The 26,531-nt window shown below is 39.9% G+C and overlaps 1 protein-coding gene across 1 annotated transcript; it reads left to right on the top strand.

The window, feature by feature from the left end:
* Positions 1-9,441: 9,441 nt before the first annotated feature.
* On the top strand, positions 9,442-12,152 carry LOC109201239 (zinc finger BED domain-containing protein 1). Its single transcript, XM_019356850.1, has 3 exons — positions 9,442-10,798; positions 10,975-11,227; positions 11,404-12,152. The coding sequence occupies exons 1-3, from the start codon at positions 9,681-9,683 to the stop codon at positions 11,818-11,820; spliced, it is 1,788 nt and encodes a 595-aa protein (XP_019212395.1). The 5' UTR covers positions 9,442-9,680; the 3' UTR covers positions 11,821-12,152.
* Positions 12,153-26,531: the final 14,379 nt, after the last annotated feature.

Here is a 26,531-nt window from a genome sequence, read left to right as displayed (position 1 = left end):
CAGTGGGTTTGTCTTTAGTGTCTGGTCGTTCTGGCATTTTAAGCTGAAAAGCTTCACAAAGGTCAGAGGTTACAAATTCAATTCTCTGAGTAACACATCCATATCATAACCTGCTATAATGTTTCTATGATAATGAATAAATAATAAAATAAGATTAGCTGCCATTGGGGAAAAAACATGTTCCAATATCCCCACTGGGTGGCTTTGGAAAATGCAACTTTGCTGCTTTTCAACTGACGACCTCATCAAAGGTGATTCATACGACACCAAAGTAAATAAACAATAACCAATAAACAGGCTGTTAAGTTACAGAAAGTTCCTGTTTTTTCACCATCTAGTACAGAAATTTATTACAGAAAACTCAGAGGTGCTGATAAAGTTGCACTTCTCCTTCTTACACTGAGATATGTCAGATTGAACGTGCACTTAAACTACTTTACATCGTGGGGAGTTTAATGTGGCCAACGATGTAAAACCAGTTTGACATCCCTGACCCAGTTATTATTCACTAATATTAATGAACTGGTAAACAACATGCTGTCATTCAAACAGGGTTCACCTTCACTTTTAAGGTCAGTATTCACTCAGATCTGCCAGTGACAGTGATGGAAGAGCAACACCTCCACCTTTTAAATACATTAAATGAAAAGGCTTTATAATACAGTGGGCGGTTCCATGTCACTGTGATAGATCTGGATAGATGATGAATATTAGAGCTACACAATATTTTACCTTCATACAATAAAAGATTTCAGGTGTTCGAGGTCATTGAGTTACACATAGAGCAGGTGAAACTTGTCAATTATGTCCTAATATTTTTTTTCCAGGATTTCTCTCAATTATAGCGATTCGGGTAAACGATGCATCATTTGTCTGAACTCTGTAGTGATGTCATGTAGTGTGATCCAGGATTAAATTAAATAATTAGTTTTTAAACCAGTGTTGTTTTGTAAGTTTAGTGTTTTGTTAGTTTACACATACTAAACCGTAGAGACATTTGAAACCTGCTGTTCATGAGGATGCTAGTTAAAATCCCGGTTCTGTTGTTTATGTTTTCTGTAGCACACAAAACCAACAGCAGCAGCAACAAGAATCACAGCAGGAACACTCAGACCAACGATGAGTCCAACAGGCGCAACTGTGAGTTCTGCTGTCTGAGCTGCAGGTGAGAAACAGGTGTGAGGTGTCAGCTGTCAGGTAGGTGATGAGTGAAGAACAGAACAGAATCCATTTCCTCTTCAAACTGCTGTCAGACATTATCTACTGCACTCTGATCACATCACTCAGACCAGCTGCTTTCTACAAAGTCTCATCAACAACATCTTTAGAAACAAACATCAACAACCAGGAAGCAGCTTCACCTCTGATCACACACACACTCAACTCTACTCACTCACCTGAAACAGTCAGGCTGACAGTGTTGAAGCTCTCCCATGATTTTGTCACTTTGTTGAAAATATTACAATTGTATGATCCACCATCAGCAGTCGTCACATTCTTCAGAACCAGAGACACGTCTCCATTATTCATCTTCCTGTCCTGCAGATCCACCCGGTTCTTAAAAGATGGATGCTGGTTATCTGGATCCAGCCGGTCATCCCGGAAAAAAAGCACATAATTATCTCCCAGGTCAGCTCTGTTCCACTTCATACCTTGCATGATTTTGTCTGATGGAACTCGACATGGTAGAACTACAGCCTGTCCAGGCTCAGCTGTGACGGTGTTCTGGGCTAAAACAGGAAACAACACAGAGCAGAGAGGTTAAAGGTCAAAGTACAACTTTTCACTTCTACATCAGCTAATCAGCGAGCACTGGGCTGGACAAGAGGGAGAACAGTGAAACAAATAAGAGGGGAAAAAAGAGAGGAAAAAACCCCCAAAACTTCTTGTACTTTTTTTTTAGAAGAAAGTCGCCAAACCTTTGAAGCTGTAAGTCAGATCAGACTCCTGTTATATACAAGCAGTTTTCAGTTTTCTCTTGGTAGTCTGGCTTCCTCCCACAGTCCAGAGACATGCAGTTAGTTGCATAATAAGTATTAAATCATAGATATTAAAGACATTTTTTAAGACACAGGAGAATCTAACATCTCCTGTGGCTGCTGTGGAGGTGACAGTAGAACAGAAGCCAGTTGACCTTACAGTTGGGCACTATGTGAAATTTTTCCAACCGACATTCGTCAGTCCAGTAAATGACAATAGGCGACTTTTTGATGGGCGGAGCAACGTAATCATGCACAGACTGATTTGCCTGTTTAGAATTTATACATACCTTCTGTTCTTGTTTGTTTCAGTATTAATATGGCTGCTTGTTGGATTATTCATTCATTCATTTATTTATTTGAGATGTGCCAAATCGCACTAAAGACTTAACTTTACATCTGAGATTTTTTTAAATGTTTGCTGGGTTTCCACAGAGGATATTTTACCTGGTAACTGGGAGACAGAGAGAGCAAGGAGAGGTTGTTCTGGGTGAGAAGGTGAGAATACAGCAGTGAGACTGGACCTCGGTGCACAACAGTCTACCTGCCAGCTACACCACCTGAGACTCTGCTGAGCTCGCGAATAATGCTTCCTTCATTGTCTCCTTTAGCAGAGGAGAAACTGGGAGCATCCTTAATGAAAGGAGAGGGGAAAATGCAGCTACATGATTCCTGAAAACAAACCACCAGATCAAACTGCATCTTCGGGACTTTGTAGTTTCATCCACTTCTATATTAAAATTATCAATCGGTCTGATTCGCTGAGCTACTCCTTATCAAGTCTCCTGCACATCCGTCCTTCGCCTCGTGACGTCTGTCATGGCGGGCAGGGTGAAGTGATTATAACAGGAGGCTTTATGTTTGTTTGTGTCGTTTACGTGAACGAAGCTCAGGCCTCGGAGGTTTCGCTGTCCTGAGCCAGCTAGTATGTTTCTATTTTATTTTATTTTTTAATACATGACAGTTGTTTACAGTAAACAACAGGAATGTTCGCGGCCTGCCGTTGTGGTGTAACCGAAGAGAAAGTGGAAGCTGGACGAGAGCTCACCTTCAGCGACGAATAGGATCAGCAGAGCCCAGCAGAGAGACGCGAGTGTTAGTGAAGCCATTCCCGTTTATCCCGGTACATCCCAAACACTAACACACTCTATGGATTCAATAATTTTCCACTTTAACGATGGAGGAAACCCGTAGACGCGACCACTGAGAGATACTGTTGGTACGGAAATACGTACCAATAGTGTTTCCGGTGTTCCTGAGTGGGTGTTTTTTTTGTTTTTTTTTTTGTAAGTCTAAAAATGTTTATAAAAATAAATATTCTGCAGTCGAAATTTATATTTATAAAGGATTTATATGTAAAATAATCTGTAATGTCATATACGGTGGATCATCCATATGCGCAGGCGTTCACGTGCCTGGGCTGAGTGGCTGAGTGTTATCATCATTTTATTTTGTCCTTGCCACGCCTTTAAATTTCCCCTGGAACAGAAAACGAAGCAGTGCGTGTGCTTTTATTTTGACAGGATCCACCACGATTCCTGTTCTAGAGAATGTGTCGTGGAATTTTTATTTTTTGTTTTTCACAGTGGGTTCACACTAAAACAAAAACCCAACAGGATATTTTCTGTGAGTTGACAGAAACTTTCTCTTCTTCTGTAATTTTAAACATTTATTTCTTACTATTTAAATCATGCTGACACATTTATTTTATTTACCACAACAGAATTTCTTTATCATGTAGTAAAAAAATTAAGAGGTATTGTTGAAATTGCTCTCTGTCTAGTTAACTTAGACCAAAGTTAACTTAGACCAAAACTTCTGGTCTCACCCCTGGCGCCATTGTCCACGTACACGTAGACATTGAGGGCTAGCAGGAGGGGCTATGCACTTACCTGCTGCTCTCTGGCAGGTAGTGTGGTGGATTTTTGTGTGATATGTATAACTATGTAACTATATACACTATATATCTATGTGCACTGAACATATATATTTTAACTTTCATGTGGAGTCTTAAGCACAAGACATTTTGCTTCACCGAGGTTTATTAAGTTGGTACTGTAACAGGGCAGTTAATGTAGGGTGAGAGTTCTCTTGAATAATTTACTCTCCGGTAACTAACCTTCCATAATACACACTCAACGTCTTTTTAACGCAGCACAACCAAAACAGTAACATTGTAACAGAGATCCTGAACACATCACAATAAAATATCATACGATATAAACACAAACACACACACACACTTTGAACCCACACTGAAGTGTTTTTATATATGAGAAAGCATGTAACCTATGTATTATATGTTATAAGATTGTGCCACTTGCTGTATAAGATTTAATAATTAGGATTAATGTCTGACCTTTGACCGTGTCATGACCTACTGTGATAAGCCAGAGCAAGGGGTACTCAGAGTCCTGACTGGCCTTTGGCCAAGACCTTGGCCGCTACCTGACCCCAGCAGCTGTGCTGGGCTTGTGGGAAAGTTACCCAGCAGCAGGGGGCGGGGATACTGGTCCCTATATTAGGGGACCAGAGGACACCCCCAGAGCTCTTTTTCCTCCTGCTGCTGCTACCTGTCCGTCTCTGTGTTGCTCTGCTGTCTGTGCTTAAGGCTGTACACCCCAGGGTTTTGCTTTGCTTGCTTTCTGCTATGTAATTTTCTTGCTAAATGTCTGTATGTATTTTTCCTGCTGTTCATATGATTCAGTGTATTAAACTCTGTTCCAAGAATTCTACTCTTTTACAGAGCATCTTTTTGAGTGTCTTGATTTTAATTGGATTTGGATCACCACATCGTTGGTGGGAGAAGGTTATCAGGATGGCTTCAAAATTTGCGACCACAATTGGCGACGTACGAGGGACAAGGAATTAAGGTGATTGCTGGGAGCCTTGGGGAATGCCAAAGCCTTGCACATCAGAGAACACCAAGCGGCCGCTACAATAAGGTAAGCAGAGTTTTTTTTTTCTGCTCAATGTTGGTGTTGTCTGAGTGCAGAAGGGGGGTTCCATACGGTGGCCCTGAGAGGCCAAACGGACTGCAACTTCAGAAAACACTTGCAAAAAGAAAAATGCTGCAAAAAGAAAAATGCTGCAAAAAGAAAAACACTTGCAAAAAGAAAAATGCTGCAAAAAGAAAAATGCTGCAAAAAGAAAAACACTTGCAAAAAGAAAAATGCTGCAAAAAGAAAAATGCTGCAAAAAGAAAAACGCTGCAAAAAGAAAAACACTTGCAAAAAGAAAAATGCTGCAAAAAGAAAAACGCTGCAAAAAGAAAAACGCTGCAAAAGCACACAAAGCACAACGGAAATAGGAAAAAAGACAACGGAAATGTTTCTGGGGAGACAATAACCAGACGGACCAGTTGCACGAACCAACACATGCTAACAAGTGCACTGGGAGACACTTCAAAGAAGTGGAGCGGCCAAAGAGTAAACTTTCAAAAGTAAGTTCTGAATATTATGTCACTTATTTATGTGCAAATGTTTAATAATGAGGAACATTAAAACATTACTGTTGGCCACATGCCGGCAAAGTTATGTGACATTAGCGATGTTTGTACTTTCAGCATTTACTTTGTTTTAAAGCCTTTACTTTATACGCCGTTAGATAGTCGACCTTAATCTTACAGAGAATCTGATGATTTTGTGGATAATTAAAGTCAGTCATATATCCACAAACACAACAAGCTGAAAGTCAGTGAATGCTGCTCGGTTTGCAGTCCTGAATAAGACGGCACAAGCAGGATTCACTGCACTGTTAATGTTAGCTGTGTTATATTGCTGCCTCTGTTCGGTGGTGTCGAGCCAAACGGACTTTAACGTGTGTTTGAACGAGCTGACGGTTCACTCGTTAAGCTGAAAGAAAGATGCTTTAATCACAGGAGTCACACATGTGTCCACTGGACCATCTGGAACTCTTCTTGTTTAGCACTCGTAATAACACAAACACTAAATCCTCCTCCTCTTGTGCTGTTTTGTAGCAGTGTGTACACCTGAGACTGTCACCTGTCTGTCTGTCCTGCACTCTCTCTCTCTGTTTCTTTCTCTCTGATTGTGGAATAAAAGTATGAACATGTGTTTATAAGTTACACTTGTGTTTGAATCCTGCAGCTTATCACACATTTGATTTCCATGTGTGACAACTGCAAGTGTCCAGAGTGAGGACAGACTGAGGGACCCACTGCTGCACATCATCTGTGAGGCTTTGCACCCCTGATGATCCACCAGGACAAACTCAGCAGTGTGTGAGGAAGAGGAGGAGGAAGAGCCAGCAGCAGCTGACAGATGGAGAGAATAGACAGACTGTTCCCTGTTTGTGAAGGACTGCTAGGAAAGTTTAACATAACTAATTGTCTGTCCTGAATCAGTCTTATTAGGTAATGTTCAAATAATGTTATCATTCCAGTGTTTTCAGTGTGGGAGAAAGTACTCAGGCCCTTCAAGTTACACACTATGAAAGGCAGCAACAAGTTTAATATTCAGAAACCTAAAGTATGTATCAGCAGCAGAATGGAGCTAAAAATAAATGTTTGTTTCAGTTCTATGAAGCTTTGAGTATTTTGGATTAGTAGCACTGCTGTGTTTGTTGCATCATATTGCTGTAATTGTTTATATGCTTTATATATTCTGAGGTAAGTTGATCTATAGTGTTACATCATATTCTATAAGGATGTTATGTGTTTGTAGACTTTCTGCCCAGTTTGACCCATTTAGCAGAAGTCAGCCTGTTTAAGGCTCTGATATCTATTCTGTGTGACTTAAAGCAGTTATGACATGGTCTGATTTTCTCACCCAATAAAGGAATATTTAATATTTCAGTCTGCTCTTCATTCTATCAGAAACAGTTATCACAGCTCGTACATTTGCTTCTTCCACACATATATAAGCATTGAGCCAAATTTAGTAATGTATATACAGGTCCTTCTCAAAAAATTAGCATATTGTGATAAAGTTCATTATTTCCTGTAATGTACTGATAAATAGAGATGGGTACCGGTGTCCGGTGTTCTGACATAAACGGTAGTAACCAGACCGAAAAGCAGCGCACATTTCGGTGCTTTATTTCGGTGCTTTTTTTTTTTTCCTGAGCCAATTCTAGCCAATCATTTTACGTTTCCGAGGATAGTAGGCGGGGCCAGGTACGTACGTTCTTTTAGAGCAGAGCTATAGATTAAAAATGCCCAAGGCGAAGCGATCAAAAGTCTGGCAGTACTTCTCAGCAAAAGATGCAAACTCAGCAGTCTGCAACAAGTGCTTTAAGCTGATACTGTGATACTGTCAAAGGAGGTAACACCTCAAATCTGATGAAACACCTGGCGACGCATAGCGTTTTTTTAAAAGCCGAGAAATGCGCCGTGTTTGATAGCTTACTGCGAGACCTCACACCGTGCACATCTACTGCGGGTGTGGTGCCTGTTATCGGACCGGAGTTAGCAACATCCCCCAAAAACCCGAAGAGTAGAGTCCTGGCCCCTAGCCCTGTCAGTGTAGCAGAAATGATGACGGATGATGATGGCAGCAGCAGCCGTTCTCCTCTGCGTGAGTAGCTTCATGTTGTTCGTGTGTAATTTACGTTGAGTAGGCTAACCACGTTATTACATTAATGCATGTAAGATGAACTAGCAAACACCGTCGTAGTTAAATGCGGCTGTCTTCTTGTTTGATGGCAGATACTCCCTTCACCCTGGCCAAAAAGGCTAAAATGACCAAAGAAAAAGTGGAAAACAGCTAAACATGAGAGGTTTTTGGACAAAGTTTGTATTTTTTTCCATTGTTTAAGCACTGCTTCCAGCCAAGACTGATACCATGTATGCCCTATAGCTGCAGAAAAGGCTAACATTGTTATCTTTTTACAAAAAAACAGCTGAACATGAGAGGTTTTTGGACCAATTTTGTGTTTTTTCCATTGTTTAAGCACTGCTTCCAGCCAAGAGTGATACCATATATGCCCTATAGCTGAAGAAAAGGCTTACATTGTTATCTTTTTACAAAAAAACTGCTAAACATGAGAGGTTTTTGGACCAATTTTGTGTTCTCCATTCTTTAAGCACCGGTTTGAGCACCGTTTAAGCACCGGCACCGTTTCAAAAGTACCGGTTTGGCACCGGTATCGGATAAAACCTAAACGATACCCATCCCTACTGATAAACATTAGACTTTCATATATTTTAGATTCATTACACACAACTGAAGTAGTTCAAGCCTTTCATTGTTTTAATATTGATGATTTTGGCATACATAACTCATGAAAACCCAAAATTCCTGTCTCAAAAAATTAGCATATCATGAAAAGGTTCTCTAAGCGAGCTATTAACCATCTGAATCAACGAATTAACTCTAAACACCTGCAAAATATTCTTGAGGCTTTTAAAAACTCCCAGCCTGGTTCATTACTCAAAACCGCAATCATGGGTAAGACTGCCGACCTGACTGCTGTCCAGAAGGCCATCATTGACACCTTCAAGCAAGAGGGTAAGACACAGAAAGAAATTTCTGAATGAATAGGCTGTTCCCAGAGTGCTGTATCAAGGCCCCTCAGTGGGAAGTCTGTGGGAAGGAAAAAGTGTGGCAGAAAACGCTGCACAACAAGAAGAGGTGACCGGACCCTGACGAAGATTGTGGAGAAGGACCGATTCCAGACCCTGGGGGACCTGCGGAAGAAGTGGACTGAGTCTGGAGTAGAAGCATCCAGAGCCACCATGTACAGGCGTGTGCAGGAAGTGGGCTACAGGTGCCACATTCCCCAGGTCAAGCCACTTTTGAACCAGAAACAGCGGCAGAAGCACCTGACCTGGGCTACAGAGAAGCAGCACTGGACTGTTGCTCAGTGGTCCAAAGTACTTTTTTCGGATGAAAGCAACTTTTGCATGTCATTCGGAAATCACGGTGCCAGAGTCTGGAGGAAGACTGGGGAGAGGGAAATGCCAAAATGCCTGAAGTCCAGTGTCAAGTACCCACAGTCAGTGATGGTCTGGGGTGCCATGTCAGCTGCCGGTGTTGGTCCACTGTGTTTTATCAAGGGCAGGGTCAATGCAGCTAGCTATCAGGAGATTTTGGAGCACTTCATGCTTCCATCTGCTGAAAAGCTTTATGGAGATGAAGATTTCATTTTTCAGCACGACCTGGCACCTGCTCACAGTGCCAAAACCACTGGTAAATGGTTTACTGACCATGGTATTACTGTGCTCAATTGGCCTGCCAACTCTCCTGATCTGAACCCCATAGAGAATCTGTGGGATATTGTGAAGAGAAAGTTGAGAGACGCAAGACCCAACACTCTGGATGAGCTTAAGGCCGCTATCGAAGCATCCTGGGCCTCCATAACACCTCAGCAGTGCCACAGGCTGATTGCCTCCATGCCACGCCGCATTGAAGCAGTCATTTCTGCAAGAGGATTCCCGACCAAGTATTGAGTGCATAACTGAACATAATTATTTGAAGGTTGACTTTTTTTGTATTAAAAACTAGGGGTGTCAAATTATCGCGTTAATTGCGATTAATTAATTACAATGCTATTTAGCGCGTTATGTTTTTTAATCTCGTTAATCTAATTTTTAATCTCTTGACGTCATTGATTTTGTATGAGAGTTGCTATGTTATAAAATCCGTTTTTATGTGCTGGGCTCCTTGTGCTTGACTTGTTGGGGGTGGAGTCACGTCGTGAGGTCAAGGTGAGAAGTGGTGATTAGCTTACAGTGTGGATATGGAGGCGCATCTGAGAGTTGTTGGCCCAATGAACGGGAAATTTGTATTTCATAAACGCCCCGACGGCACCATTGACAAAGGTAAAGTGGTCTGCCTAGAGTGTAAGAAGGAGTTTGCTTACCACCGAAGCAGCTCAAGTTTGGCCTATCACCTCAACGCAAAGCACCCAGCCGCGAGTGCAGCAACAGCTAGCAGTGAAGACGTTAGCAATATAGCAAGCCAGAGCAAAGCTTTTCGCCAAACAAAACTAGAGAATACCCCTCGTATGAGCAAGTCTGCGACCGACAGGCTGACTAATGTTATTGCCAAGTGGATAGCGATGAACTGTAGGCCGATAAATATAGTAGAGGACGAAGGATTGACAGAGGTGTTGCAAATTGCGTCCAATGACCCGTCATACAAGCCGCCGTGCAGGACTACAGTAACGACCAAAATCAGCAAAATGTACGACGGCGAAAAGAAAAACAAACTTGAGATTTTGGCGGAGGATTCTCCCAACTGTGTTGCTATAACCGGAGATCACTGGACCTCAGCTGGCAACCACAGCTATTTTGGGGTGACTGGACACTTTATTGATAGTGAGTGGAACCTCAACTCATTTGCACTGACCGTCATGAGAACAGAAACCAGGCACTTTGCTGATAAATGCGCCGAACAGTTCCTCAAGGTAGCAAATGACTGGGGTATTGAAAACAAGATATCCACCATTGGCACAGACAGCGCAGCAAACATGCTGGCTGCTATGAGAGCACTTCCATATGAGCACATCGCCTGCAATGCTCACATTCTCCAGAGGACCATCACGGTATGTCTCGATAGCAGTGGTTTTGTCGGTGTACTGGCAAAGTGCCGCAAGATTGTTGGTCATTTTAAACAAAGCCCTGCGAGTACCACAGAACTTAACCAACAACAAGTAGCACTCGGAAAGAAGAGCGATCAACTTATACAGGATGTACCCACCAGGTGGAACTCGACTCTCGCAATGGTCTCACGCCTCCTATGTAACCGAGAGGCTGTCCAGGCTACGTTGGACCAACAGAACCACAGGTTGGTCTTGCCAACCGAAGCTGAGTGGGCGAAACTGCAGAGGCTGGAGCTCCTGCTTGAACCATGCAAGTAAGTTCAAATAAACACCTTCCCATTTTAATTATATAAACTACTGTTACATGTGTAAAATCAAAATTAATGAACATAACAAGGAACTTTTAAGGACAATTAAATTGGGAATCAGTTACACTTTGATTTAAATGAATCCAGCTAGGTTTATTTAGCAAACCTCTCCACCTCTGCAGGTATGTGACAGAGCTGCTGGGTGGTGAGGCCTACGTCTCTTGCTCTGTAGTGCTGCCTGCTTTTCGCCATCTGTACCGTCTCATGGACATTACTGATGATGATCCTGCCTACGTGGTGAAGTTCAAGAATGCCTTCCAGAAGGATCTGGCAGCACGACGAGCTAATGGCAGCGAGATATGGTTCGAGGTGGCCACAGCATTGGATCCACGGTTTAAGGATTTGAAATGTCTTCCAAGAGAAAAGAGGGAACAGGTAGGACAATAAGGTTAAGCTGGACTAATGAGTCCAATTCATTATCAAATCAAACTTTTATTTATTATATGGAACACAAAGTTCTTTACAAGATTAAATAAAATAAAAAAAAGCACTTAGTTTTAATCACAATCATTCATTCATTCATTCATTCATTCATTCATTCATTCATTCAGGTGTGGACCATTCTGGAGAATATGCTCCAGGCAGCAGAGCCCAGAAGAGCAGATAGTCTCCAGCCCTCCACAGAGGATGATGGACCAGCTCAGAAGAAGAGGAGGAGCGAACTCCTTCTGGGGTCTGACTCTGACTCAGAAGATGGAATTGAGTCTGGAGAGCTGCAGCGCTACAGAGCAGAACCCAGCATCAGTATTGATGACTGTCCCCTGCAGTGGTGGTATGCTCACTCAGGAGTCTATGAAAAGCTGTCAGTCCTAGCACAAAAGTACCTGGCCTCCCCAGCTACCTCTGTACCCTGTGAGAGACTCTTTAGCCTTGCAGGCCACATAGTGCAAAAGAAAAGGGCAGCCTTGCTTCCAGAAAATGTTACCAGGCTGGTGTGTCTTAGCGACTGGCTGAGGAAGAAGAAATGAGACACATGTGGTCAGCATAGCTGCTGTGTCATTTGTAGCCTACTAGAATAGATTGCTTGATGTTCAGCACTTTTTTTTGTGATGGAAGAATACTTTGATGTGCTAACTTGCAGCACTGCAATGTCAGTTTTATTTTTCATTATCTGAAGCAGAGGAATTTCAGTGCTGTATTGCTCAGAAAAGAGCAACTCTGATGTGCTAACTTGCAGCACTTAATTTATTTGATTTTATTTGTATTTATTTTTCCACTTATTTTACAAAAGAATACAACAGTATGTAAATGGTTGCATCTGTTTAACGTTTGTTAAACAATAAATGACTTTATAAAGTCACTTTCTTTGTTATATATCAGTCTTTTGGTCTGCCACAATAAGTTGAGGGCTTTCCTCAGCTATTTTTAGGTGAGATTAAAAAAGAGATTAATTAGATCAATTAATTAAAAATCATAATTAATTAATCTCTATTTTTTTTTAATCTCTTGACAGCACTATTAAAAACACTTTTCTTTTATTGGTCGGATGAAATATACTAATTTTTTGAGACAGGAATTTTGGGTTTTCATGAGTTATGTATGCCAAAATCATCAATATTAAAACAATGAAAGGCTTGAACTACTTCAGTTGTGTGTAATGAATCTAAAATATATGAAAGTCTAATGTTTATCAGTACATTACAGGAAATAATGAACTTTATCACAATATGCTAATTTTTTGAGAAGGACCTGTATATACACTGTCAAAGATGCTTGTCTTTGAGTGAAGATTTAAGGTGATAGGAAATATAAATAAATGCAACTTGAATCTTTACTGAAGCTCAGTGTTTGGCACAGAGTTCATGTTCACTGCTGTAATAACTAATAATGATTCATAAAATATTGGCCATATTATATTTACATTACCAAAGTGAGATGACTTTAGTCTCATGAACAACATGAGCTAATTGTTATTTACTAGCTAATCTTAAATGACTGTTCAGTACAGAAATGAAGCCCAAAAATCATCAGCCTCAGATACTTATCAAATCACACAAAGCTCATGTAGAAACAAATGTACAAAATATGTTCTCCTTCATTTCTGTCAAACAAAGCTGTATGAAACGTTTCCAGCTGTTAGTATCATGGTTGCTAGGCAACCTGGGCAGCGCGACGGAGGCTAGACCGTCCCATCTCACAAGCCTACAAGCCGGCCTCAGCGGTCTTTGAGTGCGGCCCTTAAGGACCGTTAAGGCTGCGTACTTTGAGGCTGCAGACCCTGAATTGGGAAACAGTCCCTGAATTGGGATACAGCCATACATACATGTTTTGGTTCGTGCAACTGGTCCGTCCGGTTATTGTCTCCCCAGAAACATTTCCGTTGTCTTTTTTCCTATTTCCGTTGTGCTTTGTGTGCTTTTGCAGCGTTTTTCTTTTTGCAGCGTTTTTCTTTTTGCAGCATTTTTCTTTTTGCAGCGTTTTTCTTTTTGCAGCATTTTTCTTTTTGCAAGTGTTTTTCTTTTTGCAGCATTTTTCTTTTTGCAGCATTTTTCTTTTTGCAGCATTTTTCTTTTTGCAAGTGTTTTTCTTTTTGCAGCATTTTTCTTTTTGCAGCATTTTTCTTTTTGCAGCATTTTTCTTTTTGCAGCATTTTTCTTTTTGCAAGTGTTTTTCTTTTTGCAGCGTTTTTCTTTTTGCAGCATTTTTCTTTTTGCAGCATTTTTCTTTTTGCAAGTGTTTTCTGAAGTTGCAGTCCGTTTGGCCTCTCAGGGCCACCGTAGGTTCCACCTTGGCTCCAAGTAGATTTCACCTAACCTTGAAAAGGACTTTAATCAAATGGTCGCTGTTATTCTAAGTGATAAAGTGTTACACTGTAAAAATAATGTTGCGGATGCTGAAGGAGTGGAGTTTAATACTGCATCATATGTGTGTGTGTTATTCCTGTAACTTGTGTGACCCGCGGGGGGAGTGTGAGTGAGCGCTGTATGTGTGTGTGCGTATTTGGGGTTTGTGTGTGTGAGAGGCTGCTCTGCCCTGTGCTGGAGTACGACTCCAGGGCTGTGTTGGGGGAGTTTGGGTTTATTTTTCCGCTATTCTTTAGTGCATCTGAAGAATAGGCGTAAGTTGCGCAGAAGTAAAAAGTTGAAGTGATGAAAAGTGATGAAAAGTGATAAAAGTGATGAAAAGTGATAAAAGTGATGAAAAGTGAAATATATGTCGGCACCCCCAAGGTGGTTACCGCTGGACGTTTTTCTGGTCCACACATAAATGCAAAAACGGAGTTTTCGAAAATATCCACCCTGGCAGGCGTTTTTAGACATCTCCATTTTCAGTGACCAAAAACGCTGTTTACGTGCGGACGAACGGTGCACACGCAATTGGTAGATGAGCGTGCAACGTAAATTTGGGTGAGCGTGCAACGTAAAGTTTGAATTGAGTGCGAATTGAAGCGGGTGCTCTCCAGTCATTAAAAGTAACAAAGTCCTTGAACACATTTATAGAGTTACCATTACGTTTATCAATCACATAAAACAGATGTATAATTTTTTGTAGTACTAAGCAACAAATGAGCGAAAGTCTGGGTCAAGCGCCGAGGCGACGGCAAGAACAAAGGAAACCTCGAAGCGTTAAAGCTAGCTTTGTAAGGGAATATAACGAAGAAATTATGAAACGAAAATGTTTTCTTTGTTGATATACTTTGTTCGCAGTGCATTTTATTTGTTGCCGGATTGTAAGAAGTAGACACAATTTCGGGCTCCCACATTTTGTGGGAGCAACGTAAATAACAGTAAAAAACTCGTTTTTTAATGTTATTCTAATGCAAACATGGTAATAACGAGTAGAAAAAAAATTCATTCATTCTTACCTTATACTAATCGTGGTGCGGGCCAGTGCAGTGCATGAACTGATGCCTTCTCCTGTCAATTCCGCTGAAAGTAAATCAAATGTCCCGCTCTACTGTAGAAGACAATGGTCGTGTCCAAATTCATGGGCTGCATCCTCCTGAGGACCCGGCTGGCTGTCAGGGGCGTGCCAAGATGGCGGAGTGAGTAGACGCTCTCTACCGAGTTCTGCACAGAAAGTTCGCGAACAACAGTAAAACCTCAACTTTATGCTGCCAACACTAACAATTAACTAAACAAGAGAAGATACAGCAATCATAGGGCAAGAAGCAGCAGAATGCCGAATCAGAAAGGAGCGAAAAGGGGACTGGAAAGTTCCAAGTCTAAGCTAGCCCCTGAGAATGCTAACGAGGAGAGGGCTACACCCAGCAACGTGCTAATGGATAGCTTCCATAACTACGCAGCTACTGCGGTGGCACTCACGTTAGCCGAAGAAGAAATGGATGAGTTCCCACCTCTCCCTGTTACACCTCTTAAATCGCCAGCTCCGAAGAAGGTGATGTATGAACGCAGCAGCTCTGACCCAGATGATGTAAATCAGATAATTTCTCGTCTGTCGGCATTAATAAACACCAGGTCTGATAACATTGAGAGCATGGTGAGAGAGAACTCGAACATGGTGAAAGAGAATACGCTCCAGATTGAGGGTCTCAAAAAGACGATTGATTTTGTGTGCGCAGAAATGAAAGATGTGAAGGGAAAAGTTTGCGACCTGGAAAAAAAAGTAACTAAAGAGGAAGGTCGAGTGGACAACTGCCAACAGAGAATATCTGAGTTGGAAAGATATTCCAGGAGGTGGAATCTCAGACTACATGGAGTCAAGGAGGCTGAGAAAGAAGACGTAAGGGGAAAGGTGATCGAGATATGCCAGTCTGTTCTGCCAGAGCAAAATCATAGGCTGCCTGACATCATCGACACCGTACATCGACTCGGAGCCAAGCGACAAGGTAGCACCAGACCTAGAGGCATCATCGTGCAGTTCACCTCCCGAATCTACAGAGATGCTGTATGGAAAGCAGCCAAAACATCCTCCTACCTGCAGGACAATCATTTGAGGTTCGCTGAAGATCTGTCCAGGGAGGACAGAGAACGTCGTGACAAACTGTGGACAATAATAGACAAAGCCCCTAAGGAGGGTAAGTCGGCTTATTTCGTGGGAGGCCGAGGATTCATCAGTGGATCAGAAGTTTTCCCTCCTTCATAGAGACGCTTTTTCAGTCTCCAAAATGACATTTCTGTAAGCTTGTTTACATGGTGAACTTGATATTTTCACCCTCAGGTTAAAGTTTTATTTTGTGTTGAAGAGTGTGTTTTTCTATAAAAAGCTATATTCAAACCATAGCAGATAGTTAAATACTATATTTTTATAAGCTTAGTCACTCAGGGTTTTTACTGTTCTATTACCTAAATTGTGCAGCACCCGGTCCCCTTATTCTATAGATCTATTCTTAGCTGTAGAAGTTTAGAACTTACTTTTTCTCTTTCTTTTTTCTAATAACTTTGTCTTTTTCATTTGTTTCTCTTAATACCAGGGGTTTAAGACAAACATGTAAACGCAAAGCTTTGTTTTTGTTTGCCAAACAATTTAAAACAGATTTTTGCTTTTTCCAAGAGAGTCATTCCACACCTGCTGATACAAATTTTTGGAAATCTCAATGGGGTAATGAAGTCTGGTTGTCCCATGGCTCTGAGCGTTCTGCTGGAGTTGCCACGCTTAAAAATTCTTTTTCTGGGGATGTGTTACATTCTGACTGTGACACCTTAGGACACTACCTCTGCTCAATAGTCAGACACAATAACAGTACTTTCATTGCAGTAAATATATATGGTTACAATAATAAAACTGAAAATGATAAATTACTTGACTCCTTAGAAGAAAGAATTACTTTCTGGCTCTCCAAATACCCAAATTCAGTCCTCTTAATTGGTGGAGACTTTAACATTGCTTTGGATAATACGGTTGATAGGTGGCCTCCAGGGCAGCAGTCTTCATACAGTGCAAACTTAAAAAATTTTATGGGAAAATTTAATGTTGTGGATATTTGGAGAGAAAAATATCCAGACGATAGACTCTTTACTTGGAGCAATAAGACAGGATCCAGGCAATCACGTATTGACTTTTGGCTTGTTTCTGACTGTATTGATAAAGAGAATATTACTGTTAATATACTTGCCACCCCCCTCACTGATCATAGAGCAATTCACATTGACGTCCAAATGTTTACACTGGATAATATACCTCATAAATTCTCTTATTGGAAGTTAAATAATTCTTTACTAAAAGATAAGATGGTTAACATGCAGATTAATAAATTAATTGTTTATTATTGGAATAAAGCTAACAGAGAGAAGTCCTTTTGTACCAATTGGGAACTTTTTAAATTTGAAGCATGCAAATTCTTGAGAAGATATGGGAGTCAAATTGCTAAATTAAGGAAAGCTGAAGAACAAGAAGTAATAAGCAGAATTGCCTCTTATTACCAGAGGTCCCCAGAAGAAATCTCAGAGGAAGATAAATTAACTTTACTAGAACTTCAAAATAAATTGGACGGTTTATATCGACGCAAGGCTGAGGGTGCTTTTGTAAGATCCAGGAAGAGGTGGCTGGAGGAGGGTGAACAAAATTCTGCTTACTTTTTCAGGCTTGAAAAATACAGATCAAAAACAAACTCTATTCATCAACTAAATATTAATGGCATTGTCTCCGACAATCCTAGAGAAATTTCACATTTCTGTGCCGAATTTTATTCTAAACTATATAACTCAAAATATAATGATGTTGTCTCAACGCGATTTTTCAATAATATTAAAAACCTAAAAACTATTGTTGTGGAAGATAAGAGTTATTGTGACAGCCCTCTGACTGTGGAGGAAGTTTGTAATTCCATTTCTGCACTTAAGGCCAATAAATCTCCCGGCACAGATGGTTTGACTGCAGAGTTTTATAAATCATTTTCTTATCTCCTGGCTCCGTTTTTACTGCAGGTTTTCACAGAAAGTATAGAGAATAACACCCTCCCTCCTACTCTTACTCAAGGTCTCCTAACACTTATTCCAAAACCAAACAAAGACTTACTTTTTATTGATAATTGGAGACCCATCTCCCTGCTCAATAATGACTATAAGATTATGGCTTTAATACTTGCTAACAGAATTAAAGAGGTCTTGGACACAATTATCGATGAGACACAATCAGGCTTTATGAGAAATAGACACATTTCTAATAACATTAGACTGGTTCTGGATTTACTTGATTACTCTGATTTGGTACCTGACAATAGCTTCATTCTCTTCCTGGATTTTTATAAGGCTTTTGATACAATTGAACATCAATTTATTTTCCATTCTTTGGAAAAATTTGGCTTTGGTGAATTTTTCTGTAAAGCTGTCAAAACCTTATACACAAATGGCAATAGTTCTATTAAAATGATTAACGGCTCCACCCCGAGATTTGACCTGAAACGTGGTATTCGCCAAGGATGTCCTATTTCACCATATTTATTTTTACTTTGTACACAAATTCTTGCAACTAATATCTCAAACAGTGTTGTACAAGGAATCACCATAGCTGATAAGGAGCTCGTCATCAGCCAGTTAGCCGATGACACCACACTCTTCTTGAAGAATGCAAACCAAATCCCTCCAGCTCTTAGTGTGATTAGAGATTTCTCTGAGGCCTCTGGTTTATGCCTAAATCTAAAAAAGTGTGAGTTACTACCAATTAAAGACTGCCCTGCAAATACTATCTGTAATATTTCTGTTAAACAAGAAGTCACATACTTGGGACTGTTAATATCCAAAGACCAAAAATCAAGATGCTCCTCAAACTTCACTCCAATTATACAGAAAACCCTAAAAAAGTTCAACCAGTGGCTGCAAAGGGACTTGTCGTTGAAAGGTAGAGTGTTGATTACTAAAGCTGAAGGGATATCCAGATTAACATATGCTGCTCTCTCCTTACATCTGGATAAGAAAATTAGTAAAGATATTGACCGTATGCTCTTTAATTTTATATGGAAAAACCGTACGCATTATATTAGAAAAACTGTTGTGATGAATAAGTACGAATCAGGTGGGCTTAACGTCTTAGACTTTTCTACTTTAAATAACACTTTCAAAATTAATTGGGCTAAACATTTTCTTAAAAATCCTACCTCTATCTGGAACTTTATACCATATCATGTTTTCTCTCGTTTTGGTGGCTTCAACTTTATTTTAAATTGTAATTACAATGTTGAGAAACTCCCTGTAAAACTTTCATCCTTCCATAAGCAAGTGCTCTTAGCGTGGACCCTCATTTATAAACACAACTTCTCACCACACAAATACCTTATCTGGAACAACAGAGATATTTTATTTAAAAATAAATCACTTTTCCTGGAAACTTGGGTCCAAAATGGGATCCTATTGGTGGCTCAGCTGGTTAATAAAGAGGGACAACTACTTACTTACAATGACTTTATTGCACTATATAATTTTCCAATCAGTGTTCAGGAATTCTCAATGGTGCTTGGTGCCATACCCTCAGGGACTCTAATGTTATATAAAAACACTGACAGCTCAATATCTACCTCAGTCACTCTCCCTGGTCCAGCTGAGTCACCAATAGGAAAAATCTGCTTTTCACAGGAACTTGGTAACAGCAATAAGAGAATACGTAGTTTATTCCAAGAAGATGTCGTCTCTCTCCCATATGTAATATCTTACTGGAACCGATATGTTCCAGATATCAAGTGGAAGACAGTCTGGATGATCCCCCATAAATATTTGATTGTAAATAAGGTGAAGGAAGTCTCATTTAAAATTCTGCATAAATGTTATCCAGCCAGTCACTACATGGTAAAATTTAAAAGAGACATAAATACTAACTGTACTTTCTGTGGGGATCATCCAGAAACTGTGACACATCTCTTTTGGTACTGTTCTTTTACACAGAGATTCTGGAAGGAATTTAGCAGGTTTGTTGTTGTCCATATTTTAAGGGAATTTTCTTTACGATGGGAAAATGTTTTATTCTGTTTCTTTAAGTTCCCCAAGAAGAATGATAAATGTTTTTTTATGATAAATTTGTTAATACTTTTAGCTAAATTTTTTATCCATAAATGTAAGTTTACAAACAAAACACCGTTTTTCTGTCATTTTTTTAAGGATGTGGAAATGTATATACAATCAATATCAGACTCTACCAACAAAAAGGCTCTCAAAACAATATATATCTGTGAATTTTTGCGTGTATTCTTGTAACTTTTTACCCCTGGCTTTGTGTGTTCATGTTCTGTTGTTTTGTATACTTCATCTGTTCGTATGTTGTATACTCATTGTTTGTTAAATAAAGTTTTAAAAAAAAAAAAATGAAAAAAAAAAAAAAAAAAATCCTCCTGAGGACCCGGCCTTCGCGGTCTACGTGGGCCGGGTCCTCAGAAGGTCGGGTAGGCCGGAAGTAAACGGCTGTGAAATTGGACGGTCTAGCCTTCTGATTAACGTCACCGCTGTCTCGGTGGAGTTTAATAAACTCAGCCGTCTGCTCCTTGCTATGTAAAATATAACAGGACACTGGCATAAATTCTCGACCATCTCACACTTCTGTTTAATCAGTTTTCTGTTTGACGTTTATTCAGCTGTGTGAAAACCAATTAATAAAGTTTTATTTTATCTAATCTAATCTAATATCTTTAATCTCAGCCAAACCGATTTACTCACGAACAAATAAAACACTGAAAAAAGCCAAACAATATCCTTTTTAGGTTGTCTAAGTGACTTATATATTACGTTTAACCTGAGTAGCGAAAGTCCGCGGTGATCTGAAAATGATGTGCCGGGAGTTGTGCCGTTCTCGGCGGCTTCAGTGACCCTCGAGCTCTCGGCGAGTGGATGGGTAACAGACGTCTCCGAAAACGTCGAAGCACTTTTGCAAATATGCAATACCTTGTTAAACCGAGCAGATATTTGAAGTTTACACAGCTACATTCTCGCCTGAAAATATGTTAAAAGTTTATTTTGTGACCCAGAAAGATTAATAAAAGTAATTTTAAAACTTAGTAGCGGCCGCCATTGCCGGAAACTAGAGTTTGGCTGGGCCGCGCTATGAATTCTGGGATATGGTGGGCCACGAAGGACACACCCGACCCATTCTTCAAATTCGGGGAAAAGGAGGACGCATTTGTCGGCTGCATTCGGAGGAGTCTACGAATTTGGACAGCCTTCGGCGCGTCGCTGTGACGTAATCGGCCTACAAATGCGGCCTCAGGAGGATGCAGCCCATGAATTTGGACACGACCAATGAATACCTGGGGGGATGTACCAATGTGAGAGGGGTGCTGCGGAATAGTCCAAGTGATCGCTGCTTTAATTTCCCGGTCAACATACATAAATTGCACGTAGACACGATTTTTTAAAGCTGGTGAACTAGACCAAGTCATTGATAACAAGTGAACAATAAATCTACTTTCTCTGGTACTTTATACCCGATCAGTTGCAATGCAATTTAATGCTCAACTACAAATCGATGGTTTTTGATGGTGACCGGAGCCGAATGATCGTCAACTATAAATAGACGTTTTCTCGACGTTGTTGTTGTCACCTGGTCGACTACAAATAGATCAAATATCAATGACAAAAAAACAACGGTAAATCAACATCGTTACAACGTCCCTATAGTAAGACCGTCGGTTCACCACAGTATTTCAATGTTGTTACAACATTGGCATTTCAACCCCGACCATATACGACGGTTCAGATGAAAAATCAACATAGATTCAATGTCCTCTTGCTATCTGGGTAGTTATCCATTTAGGTAGATAAGGTGACACAGGCTAACTAGGTTAACCATTTAATTGGTTAACCTAGTTAACCCAAGTGAATTGCTAGGTAGTCAGGACTGCTCGGGCTTTGGGGGATTTTTGGAGATAAATTCCTAGCAAGTAACGCGGGGACTTGGGGCTCGCAGTGGGATTCTGAGGGCTTTCGAGTCCACCGGTCTGGACAGGCTAGATGAACTGCGCGTGTCACTGTATGAAAAGCGACACCTTCGGCCCAAGTGTAAATATGTAAATAGCTGTTACTAACCTTTAAGTATAATCGCTGCTGTAAATATTGCTAAGTAGTAGTCTAGAGTATAACCATGTATTGCTGTAAATATTGCTTAAAATAACTCTTGCTGTAAATAAGAGGAATACGCGTAAGGGGTGGGTTTTGATAAATAAGTACGGAAAAGGAAAGTTAGTAGGTAGATAAGTAAAAAGTTGTAGAGGGACTGATTTGAGAGACTAAAAAACTGAGCTCTCTGTGCTGCAGAGCGCTGTGTCTGCAGGCAGTTTGTGAATCATCCCTAAGGTATGTGGAGGAGTGAGAGGAGCATCAGAGCAGTGAAAAGAGATAAGTCGGCAAAAATTAAGAGTTGTTGAATATAAAGAGGAAAATAGACACTGCTGCTGAAAAATAATGCTGTTGTTTGAGGAATTTAAACAGAAAGATCTGCAGAAATAATATTTGTTAAGCAGCAACATGAAGTAAGGTGGAAAATTTGTGGGTAAAATTGAGTAAAAGAAGATATTAATTGCCAAAATAGGGATAATGAGTAAATAGGGATTGCAGGCACTTTTTTTTGGATTATTGGCTTAATAAAAGTATGACCAAAAGTTAAATAAATTGGAAATAGAGCTGCTTGACTAAAGTTTAAAAAAATAAGGGATAACCTAACCTAGAGCTAAATTGTAACATATCCAAACTAATAACAGTAAGAATGAGAACTATAAACTAATTCTAATAATAAAACATAGCTGGGATAAAACCCAGGCCTAAAATAATTAGAGGGAAAGTAAATAAATCACACAAACAAATAATAAATGAAACAGAGAGGTTTGTGTTGTGTTTGGAGAAATATAGAAGGCAGTGGTGATGATCTAAGAACATCTGAACATCTTAGTAAGGAATGAGAGATAGAGACCAAATAAATAAGAACATGTTTGGGCTACAATGAAGAAAAGAGAGTCAAAACAGCATCCATAAATCAATCTCAGTAAAATGCAGGAGTTGTAAAAGAATCTAATAAATGTCTCAGAGTTTGCATGAAGTTGCCTTTGTTAGAAAGTTCTGCAGAGGGCTCATGAACTCACCCAAAAGCATACAGAGAGTGCAAGAGGCACCTGAGTATATGATGTGAAATGAATGATTGTTGGAAATAAATTGTGTGAAGCTTAGAGGAGTTCAGAATAAACAGGCTGACATGTTGGGTGAAGTGGTAATGAGGACAAATATGAACAAATTAACAAAAAGAGACACCTGCTAGAGATCTGTTTAAAATGCTGCCATCACAAATAAGTAGTTGGGAAGAGAAAAGAAGGTAGAGAGGGTTTAAATGCAACTAACTGATATATCAAACCCAGAGCATAAGAGCTAAAATCACTGGATGGAAAATAGTGAAGTGAAATAGAAGAGTTTTGTTGGAAATGGTGGTTTAATAAGTCAGAGATTGTGACTTAACAATTTAAAGTAAAGTTTAGCGCCTGTTGAGTGTGGCAGAGGGAGACAGTAAAAAAAAAAAAAAGGGAAAGTGTTGTATTGAGAGAGCTCACATCAGCTGAGCCACGGCTGCAGGAGGCGGCCTGTAAACAGCGTCACAGGGTGTAGCTGGCTCAAGTTGCTCTGACTGTGGAGTGTGTGGGGTGGGCCCCGACATCCTGCCAAGAGTGTCCTTGACCAGTGCACAGGCTTTCAAATGATCTAAGCCAAATGCAAGAGTGTGAGAAGAAGAGTAAAAGACTGACCTGGATGTCTCAAAGAGGTTATTGTTATGGGGAGCTTGTGCGAAGCTCAGAGGAGTCACCTGAGACAGGAAGCAAAATAGTTTGCTTAAAAAAGAAAAAAGATGTAACTTGTTTGTAAAGTTTAGGACCCACATCAGTGAAGACGCTTAAACAAGTGATCAAATGCTGAGAACAAAAAACAACAAAAAATGTAAAAAGAATAGTGCCCATCAGAGTGAGGAACAGGAAGAAAGAAGCTCTAAATTTGAGAATAAACTATTAGAAGAAACACCTGGGAGGAAAATGATACGGCCAGTAAACTTGTTCTCGGGTAAATTAAAAAAAATATAATAAACTATTAAAATAAGAACAGGGAAGTAAGACAGAACTGAATGGGAGAGGGGCAAAAGACATAACAGTAGAGAAGCAGTGAAAAGAATTGAGAATAATAATAATTCAGCGAGTAAACAAAAAGTTTAAATATAATAGTAACTGATTAGAGTGTAATGTTAACAATAATAAAACAATAATTAGAAAGATGTAATAAATAATGCCATTAAGTGTAATAGTAAAATAAGAGGAAGAGTAGGTAAGAATGAAAAGTGATTACACTCAAGCACTTTAGAAAAAAAGAATAAAAAATTTAAAGAAAAAGATTATTTGGCTGGGAAAAGAAACAACAGAAATAAAGTTGTGGGATGCATGGCTGGTTAACCTGCAGCTGTGGATCATTAGAAATGCTGATCAATAAAATAAAAGCATGATTAGATATTGTATGGGGGAAGGGATTATTAAAGGGATCTTTGGTATCTAAAACACTCGCCTTGATGCTGGTCAGACTGTGTGGAATCCTTCTTCTATAGCTATAAGAGAAATAACATTTAGAAGAGCTTCAGAGGTGCGTGACATAAGAGGGCTTTTTTAACCCTTTAATGCCTCGAGTGTCAGGCTTGAATCAGGAAGTATTTAAGTTTTAAGAGTCCCAAAACATCAGAGTGCTTTTTACCATCCAAGAAAGTAAATAAATAAATAAATTGCACTTTATACATTTAAGGAATAACTTGCAAAATGCTGTGTTTAGCAAATGCAATATGGTAATTCTTACATATGCAAAATTACTATTGCTTTTAATTTGTCAAGTTTAATAGGTATTGTGACAAAATTTGGGGGTAATTGTTTCAGGAATCAGGGTTTTGAATAGTGACGGGGTTGATCCCACAGCTGCATCTTGTCACTTACAGGAAAGTTGAGCAGAAAAACATAAAAACTATTGTATATATATATAAAGCCCCTATGATTTTGTTTTAGTTTTACAAGAAAAATAAAATAAAAGCAAATATAGATAAATCTCTGCTGCCAGTAGGAAACAGAAAGCTCCCTAAATAAGCAGTGTGCATCATGCAAGGAGGAAATACACAGGAGCAGGGTTTGAAGGGGATGACATAGCCTTTGTTCCAGCAAAAGCTGGTAATTAGAAAGAAAACACATTGACCTAAAATGCAATAAGGAGAAATCAAAAGTTGAGCCTTTGTATTTAAAAAAAACCACGACAAAAGTCATTATGGCTTAGAGGAGGAGAAGTAAACACGAGAAAGTTTGAGATGTAGGAAGTTAGATAAAGGAACCGAAGAGTGAAGAGTAATTAGACAGGTGGGACAAAGAAAGTTGTGAGTCAGAGGAAAGGAAGCTAAATAGGAGAATTCAAAGAACAGGAGTAAGATAATGGAGAGTAACATGAGGTCGAGCTCACAGGCAAAAGAAAAAAAAAAGGTGGAGCAAATGAAAACAGTTACTAACTAACTGATGTATGCACATACTCGAAACAATGACTCTCTTGCTATGAAAAAAAAAAGAAATAACTCCTTACAGATGAAGGAGCTCACCAACTGAAGGGGAGAAACACAGAGCACCAGTGAAAGACAGCAGGACAAGAGCCTGTGGAGAAGAGCAACACTGGCACTGCAAAGGCCTACGTCACTGATGAGGCCTGCACAAGGGTGGAGAGGAGGAGTCAGCTGGATGACGACATCCAATGGCTGGCACATGTGAAAGCCCAGGAACTCCAGAGAGGAGCGTCCAAGGGAAGATCCACAATTCATGAAACCGAGTCTCCTCGAGTCCAATGAAAGACTGTATCTGCAGAGGGCTGGAAAAGTGTATTAAAACACACTTTTAGTCAGCTGACATTCTCATCAATCTGCTGAGGACTGACAATCGGTGGCCTCTAAGAGCCAACATCGTCTGCATCTGGGATGTTCTCTGTGTGGATGTTCCTGGAGAACGCCAAGAGGAATGTGGGCAGCACCATAACAACAAGGAATTTACTGCCAAGAGAAATCTTCAGTACATGGACTGTGACTGATACCAGAGTACTAACTATCCATGATATCTGCAGTGAACAACATGAAGCAGCTGCATCAGTAATGCTCCCAGCAAACTAATAAGTTTAAAGCCCTGGGCTCCACTCCTTGTGTTACTCTCCCAGTAGAAAAAGAACACAAATAATAAGAACTAGGCCACATGAAAGCATTAGATAGGAGATTATTACAAATATATTCATTACTAACACTCTCACATTAGAATATTATTTAAGATTAGGAAAGTTTAATACATAAAGGGTGCAGACATGACTCCCACTGACACTAGACCAGATACACACAGAGCATTAGAAACCCAGTAGGGCATGGGATAGATAAGTAAACTTAGAGAAGTTATTAATCACCTTATGAGCATTGCATTATTGAAGGGATGAAACGTACACATGGGGATTTACTAAAAGTTGGGGTACTGATGAAACTCAGGATCCCTGGTAACATGAAATGAGAAATTTAAACATCTGCTGTTTCTGACCCTGGTACACTGCTCTTGGGTATCCTCCTGACATGTATGTAACTGTGTGGGTGCAAATATGTGTGAATCTGTGTGCAGATATGACAAATAATCTGTCTTTTATCTTTTTCAGTGTGACTACATATAGACCAGTGGCAGCTACCTCTGTTCCTGTATTGAAGCTAATAGTAAGATGCTAGCTCTAAACGTGCAGCACTAAACTATCCACAGTGCTATAATTCAGTGTGTGAGCAATTTGTAGTT

This window comes from Oreochromis niloticus, linkage group LG3 (genome assembly GCF_001858045.2).
Source record: "Oreochromis niloticus isolate F11D_XX linkage group LG3, O_niloticus_UMD_NMBU, whole genome shotgun sequence".
Taxonomy (NCBI): Eukaryota; Metazoa; Chordata; class Actinopteri; order Cichliformes; family Cichlidae; genus Oreochromis; species Oreochromis niloticus.
Note: the sequence above shows the minus strand (reverse complement) of the source record. Positions and strands in the feature narration are given on the sequence as shown.

Bases quoted from the DNA above. Each gene is read 5' to 3' on its own strand.
- LOC109201239 (XM_019356850.1), top strand. From the start codon at position 9,681: ATGGAGGCGCATCTGAGAGTTGTTGGCCCAATGAACGGGAAATTTGTA. The intron at 10,799-10,974 runs GTAAGTTCAAAT...CCACCTCTGCAG, and splicing joins CTCCTGCTTGAACCATGCAA to GTATGTGACAGAGCTGCTGG. The intron at 11,228-11,403 runs GTAGGACAATAA...TCATTCATTCAG, and splicing joins CAAGAGAAAAGAGGGAACAG to GTGTGGACCATTCTGGAGAA.